The sequence below is a fragment of the Pleurodeles waltl genome, chromosome 8, assembly GCF_031143425.1.
Source record: "Pleurodeles waltl isolate 20211129_DDA chromosome 8, aPleWal1.hap1.20221129, whole genome shotgun sequence".
In the NCBI taxonomy this organism is placed as follows: domain Eukaryota; kingdom Metazoa; phylum Chordata; class Amphibia; order Caudata; family Salamandridae; genus Pleurodeles; species Pleurodeles waltl.
In genome coordinates, this window is record NC_090447.1 from 190,107,624 (window position 1) to 190,128,361 (window position 20,738).

The 20,738-nt window shown below is 46.4% G+C and overlaps 1 protein-coding gene across 5 annotated transcripts in view; it reads left to right on the forward strand.

Annotated features, from left to right (window-relative positions):
* Nucleotides 1-20,738, forward strand: part of TIAM1 (TIAM Rac1 associated GEF 1) — a 537,211-nt gene that overhangs the window by 401,471 nt on the left and 115,002 nt on the right. For all 5 annotated transcript variants that reach the window (XM_069204046.1, XM_069204045.1, XM_069204047.1 and 2 more), the window contains one exon: nt 3,670-3,738. In XM_069204046.1, coding sequence (XP_069060147.1) covers nt 3,670-3,738 — 69 coding nt within the window. The remainder of the gene's footprint in view (nt 1-3,669; nt 3,739-20,738) is intronic.

Here is a 20,738-nt window from a genome sequence, read left to right on the forward strand (position 1 = left end):
GGTCCAAGGTAGCCCACCGTTGGGGGTTCAGAGCAACCCCAAAATCACCACACCAGCAGCTCAGGGCCGGTCAGGTGCAGAGGTCAAAGAGATGCCCAAAACACATAGGCTTCAATGGAGAGAAGGAGGTGCCCCGGTTCCAGTCTGCCAGCAGGTAAGTACCCGCGTCTTCGGAGGGCAGACCAGGGGGGTTTTGTAGGGCACCGGGGGGGACACAAGTCAGCACAAAAAGTACACCCTCAGCAGCGCGGGGGCGGCCGGGTGCAGTGTGCAAACACGCGTCGGGTTTACAATGGTTTTCAATGAGAGTTCAAGGGATCTCTTCAGCGTTGCAGGCAGGCAAGGGGGGGGCTCCTCGGGGTAGCCACAACCTGGGCAAGGGAGAGGGCCTCCTGGGGGTCACTCCTGCACAGGAGTTCCGTTCCTTTAGGTGCTGGGGGCTGCGGGTGCAGGGTCTTTTCCAGCCATCGGGGAAATGGAGTTCAGGCAGTCGCGGTCAGGGGGAGCCTCGGGATTCCCTCTGCAGGCGTCGCTGTGGGGACTCAGGGGGGACAACTTTAGTTACTCACGGTCTCGGAGTCGCCGGAGGGTCCTCCCTGAGGTGTTGGTTCTCCACCAGTCGAGTCGGGGTCGCCGGGTGCAGTGTTGCAAGTCTCACGCTTCTTGCGGGGAGTTGCAGGGGTCTTTAAATCTGCTCCTTGAAACAAAGTTGCAGTTCTTTTGGAGCAGTGCCGCTGTCCTCGGGAGTTCCTTGTCTTTCTTGAAGCAGGGCAGTCCTCAGAGGATTCAGAGGTCACTGGTCCCTTGGAAAGCGTCGCTGGAGCAGGTTTCTCTGGAAGGCAGGAGACAGGCCGGTAGGACTGGGGCCAAAGCAGTTGGTGTCTTCTGTTCTTCCTCTGCAGGGGTTTTTCAGCTCAGCAGTCTTCTTCTTGTAGTTTCAGGAATCTAAATTCTTAGGTTCAGGGGAGCCCTTAAATACTAAATTTAAGGGCGTGTTTAGGTCTGGGGGGTTAGTAGCCAATGGCTACTAGCCCTGAGGGTGGGTACACCCTCTTTGTGCCTCCTCCCAAGGGGAGGGGGTCACATCCCTAATCCTATTGGGGAATCCTCCATCTGCAAGATGGAGGATTTCTAAAAGTTAGAGTCACTTCAGCTCAGGACACCTTAGGGGCTGTCCTGACTGGCCAGTGGCTCCTCCTTGTTATTCTCATTGTTTTCTCCGGCCTTGCCACCAAAAGTGGGGGCCGTGGCCGGAGGGGGCGGGCAACTCCACTAGCTGGAGTGTCCTGCGGTGCTGGCACAAAGGGGTGAGCCTTTGAGGCTCACCGCCAGGTGTGACAGCTCCTGCCTCGGGGAGGTGTTAGCATCTCCACCCAGTGCAGGCTTTGTTACTGGCCTCAGAGTGACAAAGGCACTCTCCCCATGGGGCCAGCAACATGTCTCGGTTGTGGCAGGCTGCTGGAACCAGTCAGCCTACACAGATAGTCGGTTAAGGTTTCAGGGGGCACCTCTAAGGTGCCCTCTGGCGTGTATTTTACAATAAAATGTACACTGGCATCAGTGTGCATTTATTGTGCTGAGAAGTTTGATACCAAACTTCCCAGTTTTCGGTGTAGCCATTATGGTGCTGTGAAGTCCGTGTTTGACAGACTCCCAGACCATATACTCTTATGGCTACCCTGCACTTACAATGTCTAAGGTTTGGCTTAGACATTGTAGGGGGACAGTGCTCATGCACTGGTGCCCTCACCTATGGTATAGTGCACCCTGCCTTAGGGCTGTAAGGCCTACTAGAGGGGTGACTTATCTATACTGCATAGGCAGTGTGAGGTTGGCATGGCACCCTGAGGGGTGTGCCATGTCGACTTACTCGTTTTGTTCTCACCAGCACACACAAGCTGGCAAGCAGTGTGTCTGTGCTGAGTGAGGGGTCCCCAGGGTGGCATAAGATATGCTGCAGCCCTTAGAGACCTTCCCTGGCATCAGGGCCCTTGGTACCAGGGGTACCAGTTACAAGGGACTTACATGGATGCCAGGGTGTGCCAATTGTGGAATCAAAAGTACAGGTTAGGGAAAGAACACTGGTGCTGGGGCCTGGTTAGCAGGCCTCAGCACACTTTCAATTCAAAACATAGCATCAGCAAAGGCAAAAAGTCAGGGGGTAACCATGCCAAGGAGGCATTTCCTTACAGTCATGTAGTCTGTTTTGTATTATTAGTTTTATGTACAGCATCCTTACACTTCTTGGATTAGGCAGCACTACATACATTTCACAAGTTTATTTTATAAATAAGAGTATTCCTCTCTGTGTTGCATGTTACCTAAAAAATCTGACTTTGGGATGAGATTAGATTGAATTTGGAGATGCGTTCTTGATCTTTCAGTAGTTTCAATAACTATTGTTCCCTTATCAGACTACCTTCCCTCAGATGGAAGATTTCAGCATTTCATCATGTAGGATTTTGGTTTGTAAGTGCTATTGTGTTTTTATGTTGTTTGTATTATTTAGCACTCATTATGTGCCCACTGTGGATAGTTATTTTTTTCCCTCCCAGCTGTTTCTCCTGTTTTGACTACCTTCTCCTTAAATTTATTTTTTACCGCAAAAGCTTTGATTGGTCTAGAAGTCCAGCATTTTTAATACGTGTCACCCCTTTGTTTTTTAGATATGCGTTTGTAGCCTTTGTACATAGCATTGTTGGATGCTCTTTTGACTGTATAACTAACAGATGCCAAAAGCCATTTTGCACAGGTGACAGTGGATGAGCTCCTTTTTTGTTCTAAAATCACTGCTGGTTACTTTGGTGTTAATCCCTTCCTAGGTGCCCATAGGTCCTTTTTTCTGAGTGATGTACTATCTTTAGCATGACAATAAGATATTCCTATGTAGTCTGTAAGTAATGGGTCACCATGTCAGCATGTCTCTCTACATGTGAAGGGGTTAACTGAGCAATGCTATATAGCTACCAACATTGATGAGGTCAGGAAAGACTGTTGTTGTACTTTCAACGTCTTTATGAGGCCAGAATAGAAATGTGTGATACTGTAAGTCTGTGGCTCTTTGTAGGCAGCAGCGATTTCTCTGCTAAATTTCAGATCTTTATAATCTTCCCTGGTTAGCCCATGGGTGAGTCGGGAGTGTTTTATAGAGTAAGCTTACACATAGTTTTAGAAATCGCGACTACCTGCTTACTTGTGAAATGTTCCCTGCCGCATAAAAAGTATTTTGTCATTAATAAACATTTTCTGAGATAAATGAAAGAAAATAGCATTCACTACAGTTTAATGTGATGTGAAATGTTGTAATATAAATTAAAAATTCACTGTTTTGCTAAACTGTAAATCAACGTTTCTTTTCAGTGCAATTGATGCAGGGTGTTTGCCTTGTTTTGTTCATCGGTTTTGTTAAACTTGAAATTTTATCAGATACATTTATTTTTATTGCATTTTCCGTGATGTTAACTGCTAAGTCGTTGCTTGGACTAATTAATTGCCAATGATGAACGGTATGTCCTCTTGTCCCTGTGGTATGTAGGGAATCACAAACTAGAACAGAATGCTGCCTTGAATCTGCCAAGTTCTGAATGAGCCAGTCACACTCATATACTGCTTGAGAATCCTACTTGGAAACAATATGATTATCTTAATAAATGTATTTTTGAATTCCAGGACTTGAATTGTCTCATGGAGAGATACCTCAAGCCACTTCAACAAGAAACTTTCCTTACTCAGGATGAGGTAGGCTGGATGTCTGTCTGCTAAATAATATTTGGAAAATGTACAATGTTTGTGCCACCAGTTTAAAACATGTGTACATGTTTCAATCACCTTGAGCATTACATTTTTTAATTTAATAATCAAATACTAAAGTTCTCCTGAGACATATTTTTTTAACTCTTTACTCCCTTTCCTGGCATAATAGCATGGTTGTATGATGGGCCCATTCATTTATTTGCAACTCATGTCTTTACCAAGCATCCATTAACATGCAATGCCTTTAAAATGCAATATTTTACCACTTGTATACCTTTACCACGCATACCTTTACTATGCAGGGCAAATGTGTATATATATATGTTCAATGGCATGTGTAGCTGCTGATACACATGATATGCATAGGTACCGACATCTAGTGTTGGGCACGAGTGTTACAAGTTGTTTTTCTTCAAAGAAGTCTTTATTCGAGTCAGAGGAACGAATGACTCCTCCTTTTGGTGATAGTGCGCATGGGCATCGACTCCTTTGTTAGATTGTTTTCTTTCCTCTGTCTGGTTCGGACGTGTTTCCTGTCACTCCAAGACTTTCGAATTGGAAACTTTATAATAACTTTATTCTACCGTCGGGATTGTTTTGATCACACTTCCATCTGTAATTGAGCCGATAGTACAGTCGGAAACCCGAAACCGCCCTTTTGGGCGCTCGCGCCCTACTCAGGCCTCCCACACCGGAGCCTGATGGATCGGACTCAATTCTGTTTCTGTCCTCGATGCCACGCAAAATTCCTCTACACAGATCAACACGTGGTATGTAATCTCTGTCTCTCTCCTGAACATCGAGAAAAAGACTGTGAAGCCTGTCGGTCGTTCTAGTCGAAAAAGACACTGCTTGACCGGAGAGCTAGGAGACTCAAAATGGCATCGAAGCATATAGAGTCCATCGACACCTTAGAAGAAGAGCAGGCCAAGACGGCTGTTTCGATCCAGGACACCAACTCCGAAGCAGACTCGGATGAAGACAGCCAACCGATCACTGCGGCTCAGCTTGTGAGTACACCTGCCCCTACGCCCACTTCCAAGAGACCTATTAAGGCCTTGGGTGCACCACTGCCAGAGAGCCATGGTTCCACCCGAAAGAAAATTGTCAGCGACTGACCTTGGGTTCAGCGCTGAAAAAGGCCACACCTGTTTCGATGCCGGAGTCGAGCAAATCTATGAAAAGCTCCACATCCGAGCCGACGTCCACACTCTTCAGAGTCGAAAATTTGACGTCCGGCTTCGGAGCCGAAACCACAGGCTGTATCTTTGGGACTGAAAAAGTTATCCACCACCTTGGAGCCGAAAAAAATCTGTTTATACTGAGAAACAAGGACTTTCAAGCCATTTAAAACACAGCTCAAGGACAATTGATGATCAATTCTCTAAAACAGCTAGAACATCAGAATATCTTTCTGAAGACTCAGATATTCAGCCAGTCCTTGAAATCATGGACACCAAACAAAGAAGGATACATATCCAAAAGGAGACTGGGAAGACCATTCCTTCACCTCCTCTACAAACCAGGAGAAAGCTGGTATTTAAAGAGACTCTTGACACTGTTCCACCACCAGCAAAGATATTTAAAAGGAAGGAGAAACAGTCACATTTACAAATGTCTCCACCACATTTGCCACAACTTTTTCTCTCCACCACCTACTACCCCACCACCATTGCCCTCACCAACACATTCCCATACATATTCGCATGGAGATACAGTTGACCCCTGGGACTTGTATGATCCAGATCCCATACCACTGAATGACCCAGACCTCTATCCATCCAAACCTTCGCCACCAGAGGATAGCACGGCTTATACACAGGTCATTTCAAGAGCAGCTGTGTACCATGGGGTTCAAATGCATGCTGAGCCTTTAGAGGAGGATTTTCTTTTCAACCCATTATCCTCCACCCACTCAGAATACCAGTGCTTGCCGATGTTGCCTGGTATGCTTAGACATGCAGACAACATATTTAAAGAACCTGTTAAGGCTAGAATTTCAACTCCCAGAATGGACAAAAAATATAAGCCTGCACCAACAGACCCAGTTTATATTACACAACAGGTTCCACCAGATTCTGTTGTAATAAGCGCTGCTAGGGAAAGGGCCAATAGCCAATTTTCAAGGGATACCCCTCCCCCTGACAAAGAAAGCAGAAAGTTTGATGCTGCTGGTAAGAGGGTAGCTACACAAGCAGCCAACCAATGGCGCATTGCCAATTCACAAGCCCTGCTAGCGAGGTTTGACAGGGCACACTGGAACGAAATGCAGGAATTTTTACAATACCTATCAAAAGAACATCACAAAAGAGCTCAACCAATTGTTGAAAAAGGTCAGGCAATTAGCAATAACCAAATAAGATCTGGTCTTGACCCACCCGATAGAGCATCTAGAAGCATAAACACTAGCATAACCATCGGTAGGCATGCATGGTTAAGATCTTTTGGGGTTCAAATCAGAGATCCAACAGGCAGTGTTCAATATGCCCTTTGATAAAAAACATCTATTTGGACCTGAGGTTGAGACAACTATTGAGAAGCTCAGGAAGGACTCTGACACTGCAAAAGCTATGGGAGCTCTATACACTACACCTTATAGAGGTTCCTTTCATAAACAGGAATTTAGAGGAGGTTTCAAGCCCCAGTCTTCCACCTCGCAAGCTAAACAAGGTCAGCAGCAATACCAAAGAGGAGCATTTAGAGGCTCTTACAGAGATCAACACTTCAGAGGCAAATTTCAAGCCTCAAAGAGTGTCACCACTCCCTCAAAACAGTGACTTTCTCAGTATACCTCAACCCCACACATCTCCTGTGGTGGGCACGCTGCAGCAATCCCCCTCCCAATGGCAAAATATCACCACAGACCAGTGGGTGCTTTCAATTATCCGCAATGGTTACTGCCTAGAACTCATTTCTACTCCTCCAAACATTCGCCCTCACGATCACAGGCTGTCCCCAGAATACAACGTTCTGTTACAACAAGAGGTACAATTGCTATCACTAAACGAAGCAATAGAATTGGTTCAAAAATCTCAACAGGGAACAGGAGTATATTCACTATATTTCCTCATACCCAAAAAGAATGGCACTCTCAGACCCATTCTGGATCTCAGACCACTAAATCTATATATCCTGTCAGAACATTTTCACATGGTAATTCTGCAGGACGTCATTCCACTACTGCAAAAACAAGATAACATGACTGCATTAAATCTCAAAGATGCCTATTTTCATATCCCCATACATCCAGCTCATCGAAAATACCTAAGGTTTGTAATAGCAGGAAACCACTACCAATTCAAAGTTCTTCCCTTCGGCATAACAACAGATCCAAGGGTTTTCACAAAATGTTTAGCTGTAGTAGCAGCTTACCTAAGAAGACAACACAGACGACTGGCTAATAAAATCAAGCAATGTTATACAATGCTAGGAACACACTCAATAGACAGTAGAAACCCTACACACATTGAGGTTGTAGGAAGTTGGCTCTGTATGTGCTATTTCAAAGTAAGGAATAGCATGCACAGAGTCCAAGGGTTCCCCTTAGAGGTAAAATAGTGGTAAAAATAGATAATACTAATGCTCTATTTTGTGGTAGTGTGGTCGAGCAGTAGGCTTATCCAAGGAGTAGTGTTAAGCATTTGTTGTACATACACATAGACAATAAATGAGGTACACACACTCCGAGACAAATCCAGCCAATAGGTTTTGTTATAGAAAAATATCTTTTCTTAGTTTATTTTAAGAACCACCGGTTCAAATTTAACATGTAATATCTTGTTTGAAAGGTATTGCAGGTAAGTACATTAGGAACTTTGAATCATTTCAATTGCATGTATACTTTTCAAGTTATTCACAAATAGCTACTTTAAAAGTGGACACAGTGCAATTTTCACAGTTCCTGGGGGAGGTAAGTTTTTGTTAGTTTTACCAGGTAAGTAAGACACTTACAGGGTTCAGTTCTTGGTCCAAGGTAGCCCACCGTCGGGGGTTCAGAGCAACCCCAAAGTTACCACACCAGCAGCTCAGGGCCGGTCAGGTGCAGAGTTCAAAGTGGTGGCCAAAACGCATAGGCTTCAATGGAGAGAAGGGGGTGCCCCGGTTCCGGTCTGCTTGCAGGTAAGTACCCGCGTCTTCGGAGGGCAGACCAGGGGGGTTTTGTAGGGCACCGGGGGGGACACAAGCCCACACAGAAATTTCACCCTCAGCAGCGCGGGGGCGGCCGGGTGCAGTGTAAAAACAAGCGTCGGGTTTTCAATGTTAGTCTATGAGAGATCAAGGGATCTCTTCAGCGCTGCAGGCAGGCAAGGGGGGGCTTCCTCAGGGAAACCTCCACTTGGGCAAGGGAGAGGGACTCCTGGGGGTCACTTCTGCAGTGAAAGTCCGGTCCTTCAGGTCCTGGGGCTGCGGGTGCAGGGTCTTTTCCAGGCGTCGGGACTTAGGTTTCAGAGAGTCGCGGTCAGGGGAAGCCTCGGGATTCCCTCTGCAGGCGGTGCTGTGGGGGCTCAGGGGGGACAGGTTTTGGTACTCACAGTCGTAGAGTAGTCCGGGGGTCCTCCCTGAGGTGTTGGTTCTCCACCAGCCGAGTCGGGGTCGCCGGGTGCAGTGTTGCAAGTCTCACGCTTCTTGCGGGGAGTTGCAGGGTTCTTTAAAGCTGCTTCTTGAAACAAAGTTGCAGTCTTTTTGGAGCAGGTCCGCTGTCCTCGGGAGTTTCTTGTCGTCGTCGAAGCAGGGCAGTCCTCAGAGGATTCAGAGGTCGCTGGTCCCTTTGGAAGGCGTCGCTGGAGCAGAGTTCTTTGGAAGGCAGGAGACAGGCCGGTGAGTTTCTGGAGCCAAAGCAGTTGTTGTCTTCTGGTCTTCCTCTGCAGGGGTTTTCAGCTGGGCAGTCCTTCTTCTTGTTGTTGCAGGAATCTAATTTTTCTAGGGTTCAGGGTAGCCCTTAAATACTAAATTTAAGGGCGTGTTTAGGTCTGGGAGGTTAGTAGCCAATGGCTACTAGCCCTGAGGGTGGGTACACCCTCTTTGTGCCTCCTCCCAAGGGGAGGGGGTCACAATCCTAACCCTATTGGGGGAATCCTCCATCTGCAAGATGGAGGATTTCTAAAAGTTAGAGTCACCTCGGCTCAGGACACCTTAGGGGCTGTCCTGACTGGTTAGTGACTCCTCCTTGTTGCTTTCTTTGTTCCCTCCAGCCTTGCCGCCAAAAGTGGGGGCCGTGGCCGGAGGGGGCGGGCAACTCCACTAAGCTGGAGTGCCCTGCTGGGCTGTGACAAAGGGGTGAGCCTTTGAGGCTCACCGCCAGGTGTTACAGCTCCTGCCTGGGGGATGTGTTAGCATCTCCACCCAGTGCAGGCTTTGTTACTGGCCTCAGAGTGACAAAGGCACTCTCCCCATGGGGCCAGCAACATGTCTCTAGTGTGGCAGGCTGCTGGAACTAGTCAGCCTACACAGACAGTTGGTTAAGTTTCAGGGGGCACCTCTAAGGTGCCCTCTGTGGTGTATTTTACAATAAAATGTACACTGGCATCAGTGTGCATTTATTGTGCTGAGAAGTTTGATACCAAACTTCCCAGTTTTCAGTGTAGCCATTATGGTGCTGTGGAGTTCGTGTTTGACAAACTCCCAGACCATATACTCTTATGGCTACCCTGCACTTACAATGTCTAAGGTTTTGTTTAGACACTGTAGGGGTACCATGCTCATGCACTGGTACCCTCACCTATGGTATAGTGCACCCTGCCTTAGGGCTGTAAGGCCTGCTAGAGGGGTGACTGACCTATACTTGCATAGGCAGTGAGAGGCTGGCATGGCACCCTGAGGGGAGTGCCATGTCGACTTACTCGTTTTGTCCTCACTAGCACACACAAGCTGGCAAGCAGTGTGTCTGTGCTGAGTGAGAGGTCTCCAGGGTGGCATAAGACATGCTGCAGCCCTTAGAGACCTTCCTTGGCATCAGGGCCCTTGGTACTAGAAGTACCAGTTACAAGGGACTTATCTGGATGCCAGGGTCTGCCAATTGTGGATACAAAAGTACAGGTTAGGGAAAGAACACTGGTGCTGGGGCCTGGTTAGCAGGCCTCAGCACACTTTCAATTGTAAACATAGCATCAGCAAAGGCAAAAAGTCAGGGGGCAACCATGCCAAGGAGGCATTTCCTTACAGAGGTACACACTCAATTACCAAAAGTCTCATCTTCAACCAGCACAGGTTCAACCTTACCTAGGTGCTATTCTCAATGCCCCAAAATCCTTAGCCTATCCAAATACACAAAGGATACAGGGTTTTCAAAATCTTATATCACAGATACAGCACAATCAACGTTACACTGTAAAGTTTATCATGAAACTATTGGGAATGATGGCATCATGCATAGCAATAGTACTGCATGCAAGATTAAACATGAGAACACTACAACAGTGCCTCTCACAGCAATGGTCTCAAGCACAGGGTCAATTGCAGGATCTAGTGTTGTTAGACCGCCAAACGCACAAATCTCTTCAGAGGTGGTCATTTCAGGACCCTTTGCCTCAGACTACAATAACAGACGCATCAATGATAGGTTGGGGAGCTCACCTCAACAACCTTACCATACACGGGGAATGGAATTCAGTACAGTTTACTTATCACATAAACCATTTAGAATTGTTAGCTGTGTTTCTTGCCCTCAAAGCTTTTCAACCCCTTCTCCAGCACAAAACAGTTTTGATAAAAACAGACAATATGACAACAATGTATTATCTGAGAAAACAAGGAGGAACACATTCATCTCAATTGTCCCTTCTAGGCCAAACAATATGGAAATGGGCAATTCACAATCACATTTACTTGCTAGCGGAATACATTCTGGGGATACACTGTCAGCTAGATGACCTACTAAGCAGGACACAACAACGAATTGGAGATTCACTCTCAGGTACTTCAACAGTACTTTCAAATGTGGGGAACACCAGAAATAGAACTATTGTCAACAAGTGAAAATGCAAAATGCCAAAACTGCGCAGCCAGACACCTACACCCTCTGTCCAAGGGCAATGCTCTATGGATCAACTGGTCAGTGATTTTTGCTTATGCTTTTCCCCTCTCCTGTTAATTCCATTTCTGGTCAACAGACTGCGTCACACCTCTCTCACCAGGATACTCATAGCCCCCATGTGGGCACTGCAACATTAGTACACAACACTCCTAGATCTGTCAGTAGTACCCCATCGCAAACTTCCAAACAGGCCAGATTTGTTAACACAGAACAAAGGTCAAATCAGGCATCCCAATCCCACTGTTCTCAACTTAGCAATTTGGCTCCTGAAGTCATAGAATTTGGATACTTACACCTCCCATTAGATTGTATGGAAGTTCTAAAACTGGTATGCAAACCTACAGCTAGGCAATGCCATGCTAACAAGTCAAAACGTTTTGTTTACTACTGTCAGCCCAAAAATATAGACCCACTTAGAGCATCAATACAAGATATTGTATGCTACCTGCTGCATTTACAAAAAGTAAATTTAGCCTTTATGGAAGGACTTAAGCGTATTATTCCACCAAGAATCCCACCAGTTCCTGCTTGAAATCTGAATATTGTACTTGCAAGATTAATGGGACCACCATTCGAGCCCATGCATTCATGTGATATTCAATTTCTAACTTGGAAAGTTGATTTCTTAGTAGCAATTAGTTCATTAAGAAGAGTTAGTGAAATACAAGCATTCACTCTGGAAGAACTATTTTTCCAAGTACACAAACATAAAGTAGTACTTAGGACAAATCCAATTTTTTTGCCAAAAGTAGTTTCTCCTTTTCACATTAACTAAACAGTGGAATTGCCGGTCTCCTTCCCACAGTCAGACTCAACTGCTGAAAGAGCTCTTCATACTCTTGACCTTAAAAGAGCTCGAAAGTACTATGTTGATAGAACAAAAGAGTTTAGAAAAACTAAACAGCTTTTCGTTGCTTTTCAGCAACCACATAAATGAAATCCTATCTCTAAACAAGGATTAGCTAGATGGATTGTAAAATGCATCCAAACAAGTTACATTAAAGCAAAAAGACAACTTTTAAAAACACCGAAAGAACATTCCACTCGGGGAAAAAAAGGTGTTTCCATGGCTTTTCTAGGTAACATACCAATGGCAGACATATGTAAAGCTGCCACATGGTCCACTCCACATACATTTACAAAACATTACTGTGTGGATGTATTTTCAAAGCAACAGGCCAATGTTGGTCAAGTAAGTACTTAAAACGTTATTTCAAACTACTTCAACTCCTACAGGCTAGCCACTGCTGTTTTGGGAGAAGGACTGCTTTTTTATCTATGCATAGCATGTGTATCTTCAGCTACACAACCCATTGAACGGAAAATGGAACTTACCCAGTGTACATCTGTTCGTGGCATGTAGTGCTGCAGATTCACATGCACCCTCCCTTCTCCCCGGAAGCCTGTAGTCGTTGCAGTATTTATTTGTACGTGTGTGTGTGTGTGTGTGTATATATATATATATATTTTCTTTTTAACATTTACATGGACATCTTATTTACTTACTACATTTAGTTGTACATTTACATTCTTTAACTCTATCACTCCTTCCTACACCCTTCTGCGGGAAAACAATCTAACAAAGGACTCAATGCCCATGCGCACTATCACCGAAAGGAGGAGTCATTCGCTCCTGTGACTCGAAAAAAGACTTCTTCGAAGAAAAAGAACTTGTAACAATCCGATCCCAACACTAGATGGCGGGACCTATGCATAGCATGTGAATGTCACAAACAGATGTACCCTGGGTAAGTGACATTTTCCATATATAATGTAGGTGAAACATATATTGGATTTCCTGCTGTTGGATGTGATTGAAAGAATGGAAAGTTACCTGTCTTGAGTGCAGGCTCTTTAACAAGGAGAGGGGTGTGTGTTCAAATAAGCACAGGGGGTAATGCCTTTTGTTTGAAAAGTACTGGCTTGCCCCCAGGCACGAGTGGAGTTCCAGAAATGAGTGGAGGCTAGAAGCACCCTTTGATTGTTTTAAACTCATATCGATGCCAGGAGCACGGTACTGAAGACATTTATCTGAGGGCGAGATCAGGTACCGGACATTGTATTGATGCATCTAACTGTATGAAATGGATGAGAAAGTCTGCAACGGTATATGTGAAATGGTACTCAAAGTAAGAAAAGTGTATTAAGGTAGGATGAAGTTTGCTACAGAGACACATTGAATTGTTAAGAAGTGGTTAATCTTGCGCTGCATCAATGAGCATATACCTATTAGAGTTTTAGAATGAAAGAAAAATGGAAGTTATTGAGCGCAAGTGACACTAATGACTCAGAATAAAAACAAAAAGTTGCAGTGAACTGTTGCAAATTCCGAAGTATGTAGTTTATTTTTACTGATTTAATGAGCATATAATAAGAGAGTAAAATGGTGACTGGTCAGATTGAGGAAGGCTGCTAAGTCTGCTGAAACAGAGTTGCTGATGGAATATTCGATGAGCAAGCAATGCCGTGTGAAGTTATAATTTTTGATTTCCTCCTGTTGGATGTGATTAAAAGAATGAATAGTTACCTTTCTTAAGTGCAGGCTCTCTTTAACAAGGAGAGGTGTGAGTGTGTGTGTGTATTTATTTATTTATATATATATATATATATATATATATACATACAATCTCTTTGCTCCATCTTTCGACTCGCTTCAGTTTATAGCTTTCCTTCCGCCTTCCCTTTATCCACGGTATTGTTTTCTCAATTGCATATTTCCACGTTCGTGTTAGTCTCCACTCGTTGGTCTGGGCACCAGCTGCACGCCCTCTGGGGCGACCTCGCCCATTTCGGGCCTACCTCACCACTTGGCACCAAAGAATATGCTGAACTGATGGAACAGACGCCATTTTGTTTCTTTTCTTGATGCCACTCGAAATTCCCCCACATCAACCAACATTTGGTGTGTACCTTGTGCCTCTCTCCCAATCACAAGGAAGCTTTCTGCAATGCCTGCAAATCTTTCTGGTAAAAAAAGACCCTTCAGGACTGAAGAGCTCGTCGGTTGGAGATGGCGCACACTACTCCGGATGACACTAGAGACATCTTTCGGGAGGAGCTTGTTCAGGAGGAGCCAGAACAAGAGGAGGCATTCTCCATCCAGGACTCTGACTAGGACATCCATTTGGATATTGAAAGCCATGAGGTAACATCAGTGCAGCCCCTCCTGCCTACCCTAAAACCGCTAAAAGGCCCTCTACAAAGGACGCCGGACTGCCACCAGGGCATGGTCGGATCCAAGAAACTGCTTTGGCTGCCTCTCCTCTGGCTCGCCTCCGAAAATAGCCAAGACCAGCTCCTCAGTTTGAGCCATCTCGATCTGTACTTTGGCACAGAGTATTTCGGCTCCACGCCAGCCAGCTTCCACCTCCACATTGGTGCTGACAAAAGGACACCGACCGAAACCGTCAGTGCGAAAACAAGAAGGCCAACTCCTTCAGAGCACAAAGACTCCAGCTAGTCATCACCTACGCCATCAAGACTATGGATGCTCAACAGCACCACCTCTGTATCCAGGAAGGTACAGGGCGCATTATTGCTTCTTCCCATCACATTCAGGAGGAAACTGTAATTCCAAGAGGCTTTAGACACTTCACCGTCAAAGAAAGTTACTAAGGACAAGGCTACTACCACTTCTCTAAAGCCATTTCCTCTTCCCCATCCACCTCCTGATCCACCTTCTCCACCAACTCACACCCACTTTTCCTCCATCCCTATCCCCTCCTCATTCAACTGCCTTTCTTACTGCAGGAGATCTGACACCTCAGGGTTCCCCTTTATTTATCAGGAAGGATTTGGGTGGGACACAGCAGGAGCCCGATCCATGGGACACACAACCCCAATCCCATGATTAGTACAGACCCTGATTTGTACCCTGCACGACTCTCCCCACCAGAGGATGCTACATCTACCAGTGGGTAGTAGCTTGGGCCGCCGCCTTCCATAATGTCATGCTGCACAGGGACCCCACTGAGCAGGGCTTCCTTTTCGATAACCTAATGTTCACAAAACTATATATCGAGTCCCTCCACATACTCCGTGGCATGCTTCGTCATGCAGATTACATATTTTCAAAGAACCGGTCCGCTCTAGGATTATCACCCCTAGAGTAGACAAAAAGTATAAACCTGCTCCCTCTGATCCACTACATATCAGATCCCAGCTCCCGCCAGACTCCATAGTGGCAACCACTGCACGAAAACAAGCCAATAGTCAGGCCACAAGGGACTCTCCTTCGCCAGACTAAAAGAGCAAAAATCTGGATGCTTCTTGCTAAGGAGTGGCTGCATAGGCAGCAAGTCATTGGCGCATCACCAATTCACAGGCATTGCTGCTAAGATACGATCGGGCTCACTGGGATGAAATGAAGTAGCTCCTTCAGTATCTTCCAAATGAGCACTGCAAAAGAGAACAACAGATTGTTGCAGAGGGGCAAACAGTCTCTAATAATTCCATCCGTTGTGCAGATTCAGCTGCATGCAGTATAAACACCAGTGTCATAGTAAGGAGATGCGCCTGACTTTGATGCAGCCAGACAAGCAGTAGTCAATATGCCTTTCAACATGGAACATCTTTTCCGCCCTCAAGTGGATTCCACCCTTGAAGTTGAAAAAAGATACAGACACCGTGAAAGCCATGGTTGCTCTTCAGTCCCCCTTACAAAGAGGCACTCTACATCACCCCATGTTTAGAAGTGGTTACAAATCAACAATCTCAGAGGCCTCTGCCCCCCAGCCCAGACAGCCTTGAAGCTCATATTCTCAAGGTGTCTTTTGGGGAACCTATAGAGGCAAATACAACCAAGGCAGAGGTAAGAGCACCACCACCTGTAGCTCTACCTCCACATCAAAACAGTGACTACCTACGTCTCCCTACCCCTCACTCCACACCTTTTGGGGGACAATGTAAAAATTACATACAGAATCGGTCAACATCAGCTCAAACCAATGGGTCCTTTCCATTATCCAAAATGGTTACTGTCTGGAACTCATTTCCACACCTCCAAGCTTTCCCCCTTGCTCTCACAGGCAATCCCACAAACACCTCACCCTTCTCAAACAAGAGGTACAAGCCCTTATTCTCAAATGGGCCAATAGAGCCTGTTCCATTACAACACCAGGGAACAGGAGTATACTCCCTTTACCTCCTCATCCCCAAAAAGGATGACTCTCTCAGGCCTGTTCTGGATCTCAGACCATTAAGCCACCACATTCTATCAGAACACTTTCACATGGTCACTCTTCAGGATATTATTCCCCTCCTACAACAGGGCGACTTTATGACGGCCCTAGTTCTAAAGGACACCTACTTCCATATCCCCATCCGGCCTGCACATCGCAAATACCTAAGATTGGTGTAGGAAGTTGGCTCTGCATGCACTATTTCAAAGTAAGGAATAGTATGCACAGAGTCCAAGGGTTCCCCTTAGAGGTAAGATAGTGGCAAAAAGAGATAAAACTAATGCTCTATTTTGTGGTAGTGTGGTCGAGCAGTAGGCTTATCAAAGGAGTAGTGTTAAGCATTTGTTGTACATACACACAGGCAATAAATGAGGAACACACACCCAGAGACAATTCCAGGCCAATAGGTTTTTGTATAGAAAAATATATTTTCTTAGTTTATTTTAAGAACCATAGGTTCACATTCTACATGTAATACTTTCAATAAAAGGTATTGCAGGTAAGTACTTTAGGAACTTTGAATAATCACAATAGCATATATACTTTTCAAATAAAACACATATAGCTATTTTAAAACTAGACAGTGCAATTTTCACAGTTCCTAGGGGAGGTAAGTAATTGTTAGTTCTTGCAGGTAAGTAAACCACTTACGGGGTTCAAGTTTGGGTCCAAGGTAGCCCACCGTTGGGGGTTCAGAGCAACCCCAAAGTTACCACACCAGCAGCTCAGGGCCGGTCAGGTGCAGAGTTCAAAGTGGTGCCCAAAACGCATAGGCTTCAATGGAGAAGGGGATGCCCCGGTTCCAGTCTGCCAGCAGGTAAGTACCCGTGTCTTCGGACGGCAGACCAGGGGTGTTTTGTAGGGCACCGGGGGGGGACACAAGTTAGCACAGAAAGTACACCCTCAGCAGCACGGGGGCGGCCGGGTGCAGTGTGCAAACACGCGTCGGGTTTGTAATAGGTTTCAATGGGAGACCAAGGGGTCTCTTCAGCGATGCAGGCAAGGGGGGGTCCTCAGGGTAGCCACCACCTGGGCAAGGGAGAGGGCCTCCTGGGGGTCACTCCTGCACTGGAGTTCCGATCCTTCAGGTCCTGGGGGCTGCGGGTGCAGGGTCTTTTCCAGGCGTCGAGATCTGGGAGTCAGGCAGTCGCGGTCAGGGGAAGCCTCTGGATTCCCTCTGCAGGCATCGCTGTGGGGGCTCAGGGGTGACAACTTTGGTTACTCACAGTCTCGGAGTCGCTGGGGAGTCCTCCCTGAAGTGTTGCTTCTCCACCAGTCGAGTCGGGGGCGTCGGGTGCAGAGTTGCAAGTCTCACGCTTCTGGCGGGAAATGCAGTTGTCTTTAAGTTGCTTCTTTGGAAACAAAGTTGCAGTCTTGGGTGAACAGGGGCGCTGTTCTCGGGAGTTTCTTGCTCCTTTTAGAGCAGGGCAGTCCTCTGAGGATTCAGAGGTTGCTGGTCCTGGGGAAAGCGTCGCTGGAGCAGTTTTCTTCCGAAGGGGGGAGACAGGCCGGTAGAGCTGGGGCCAAAGCAGTTGGTGTCTCCGTCTTCTCTGCAGGGTTTTTCAGCTCAGCAGTCCTCTTCTTCTTAGGTTGCAGGAATCTATCTTGCTGTGTTCTGGGAGCCCCTAAATACTCGACTTAGGGGTGTGTTTAGGTCCGGGAGGGCAGTAGCCAATGGCTACTGTCCTTGAGGGTGGCTACACCCTCTTTGTGCCTCCACCCTGAGGGGAGGGGGGCACATCCCTAATCCTATTGGGGGAATCCTCCATCTGCAAGATGGAGGATTTCTAAAAGTCAGAGTCACCTCAGCTCAGGACACCTTAGGGGCTGTCCTGACTGGCCAGTGACTCCTCCTTGTTTTTCTCATTATCTCTCCTGGACTTGCTGCCAAAAGTGGGGGCTGGGTCCAGGGGGCGGGCATCTCCACTAGCTGGAGTGCCCTGGGGCATTGTAACAAGAAGCCTGAGCCTTTGAGGCTCACTGCTAGGTGTTACAGTTCCTACAGGGGGGAGGTGTGAAGCACCTCCACCCAGAGCAGGCTTTTGTTTCTGTCCTCAGAGAGCACAAAGGCCCTCACCACATGGGGTCAGAAACTCGTCTCTCAGCAGCAGGCTGGCACAGACCAGTCAGTCCTGCACTGAACATTTGGGTAAAATACAGGGGGCATCTCTAAGATGCACTCTGTGTGCATTTTTTAATAAATACAACACTGGCATCAGTGTGGGTTTATTATTCTGAGAAGTTTGATACTAAACTTCCCAGTATTCAGTGTAGCCATTATGGAACTGTGGAGTTCATTTTTGACAGACTCCCAGACCATATACTCTTATGGCGACTCTGTACTTACAATGTCTAAGGTTTTGCTTAGACACTGTAGGGGCATAGTGCTCATGCACCTATGCCCTCACCTATGGTATAGTGCACCCTGCCTTAGGGCTGTAAGGCCTGCTAGAGGGGTGACTTACCTATGCCACAGGCAGTGTGAGGTTGGCATGGCACCCTGAGGGGAGTGCCATGTCGACTTAGTCATTTTCTCCCCACCGGCACACACAAGCTGGCAAGCAGTGTGTCTGTGCTGAGTGAGGGGTCCTTAGGGTGGCATAAGACATGCTGCAGCCCTTGGAGACCTTCCCTGGCATCAGGGCCCTTGGTACCAGGGGTACCAGTTACAAGGGACGTATCTAGGTGCCAGGGTTGTGCCAATTGTGGAAACAATGGTACATTTTAGATGAAAGAACACTGGTGCTGGGGCCTGGTTAGCAGGGTCCCAGCACACTTCTCAGTCAAGTCAGCATCAGTATCAGGCAAAAAGTGGGGGGTAACTGCAACAGGGAGCCATTTCTTTACAATTGGTAATTGCAGGCAAACACTACCAGTTAAAGGTACTCCCTTTTGGAGTTTCCACAGCTCCCAGGGTCTTCTCAAAGTGCTTAGCAGTAGTGGCAGCACACCTCAGGAGACACAACGTACTTGTGTTCCCTTACGTAGGCTACTGAGATCCCAAAGCCAGCACGTTACTACAATACCAATGTCATACTCAGATGACTGTGGAACTTTTGTACAGGCTGAGATTCACACTCACCGTTCCCAAATCCCACCTCTAACCTCTTCAAATACAACCCTATCTAGGAGCTATTCTCAATGCGGAATTAGTGCTAGCATACTCCAGTCCCGCTCAGGTTCTCTATTTCCTGTCTCTTCTTCCCCAGTTTCAAGAGAATTGTACATTCACAGTCAGGAATGTTATGCATGTGTTAGGGATGATGCCAGACTTCACATGTGTCCACTACAGCAGTGTCTGTCTCATCAGTGGTCTCAGTCACAGAGTTACCTGGAAGATCTAGTGTTGTTAGACTGACATACTCACTGCTCTCTGCAATAGTGGAACACAACCAACGTGTTGAAAGGGCAGCTTTTTCTGACCCCTGTGCCTCGGGTCATTCTGACCTCAGATGCATCACTTATGAGTTGGGGGCGCTCACCTTCAAGACCTCACAGCGCAGAGCCTTTGGGATCTCAGTCACCAGTCCTTACATATCAATTACCTCCAGCTTCAGGCAGTATTTCTAGCCCTGAAAACATTTCTTCACCACCTCTGTCACAAAGTTGTCTTGGTCCTCATGGGCAACACGACAGCCATGTATTATCTACAGAAACAAGGGGGGACCCAGTCGTCCCAATTGTGTCAACTCTCTCCGACAATATGGAAATGGGCTTCATGACCACATTCACCTGGTGGCAGATTATTTCCCAGGAACGGACAAGGACTTTGCAGACCTGCTCAGCAGGATGAAGCAACAAGTTCACAAATGGGAACTCCACCCACATGTCCTCCACAAATACTTCCTAAAATGGAGAAGCCCTCCGATAGACATTTTTGCCACATCAGAACACGCAAAAGGCCCAACCTGTGCCTCCAGGTACCCACACCATCTATCCACGGGAAATGCTCTATGGGTGAACTAGTCAGGGATATTTGCATACGCTTTTCCACCTCTCCCTCTCATTCAATTTCTGTTTCTGTGGATCAGGCAGACATCTCTCACCATGACCCTTATAGCTCCCACTTGGGCACATCAGCCATGGTTCACCACACTTCTACACCTCTCAGTAGTTCCTCAAAAGAAGCTCCTCAACAGGCCGGACTTTCTCACTCAAAATCAAGGACAGCTCATACATCCAGACCCCAAGTCACTCAACTTTGTGATATGGTTCCTGAAGTCATTGAGTTTGGTTACTTAGGGTTGCGTGCGGAATGTATGAACATTCTCTGGGAAGCTCATAGACCCACAACCAGAGCATGTTATGCTGCAAAATGGAAACGTTTTTTATACTACTGCCAACCCAAACATATTAATCCCATTAATGGTACTGTCCAAGACACCGTTTGTTTCTTGTTCCACTTAAAAAAAGGAAATTTAACTTACACTTTCATTCACTTACATTTCACAGCTTTAGCTACATATCTATAGAACAGACAACATATGTCTTTGTTCAGAATCCCAGTCATCAAAACTTTCTTGGAAGGCCGTAAAAGGGTTATTCCACCCAAAATGCCTCCAGTACCATCCTGGAACCTCAATATTGTGCTTTCCAGCCTCATGGGCCCTCTTTTTGAACCACTTCGTTCATGCCCTCTTCTGTTTCTTTCTTGGAAAGTGGTGTTCTTAGATGCTTTAGCATCACTCAGACGTGTTATTTGTCCAGAACCAATCTTCCAAATTCAGAGACAAGGTGGTCCTTCACACAAACCCGAAGTTCCTTCCTAAAGT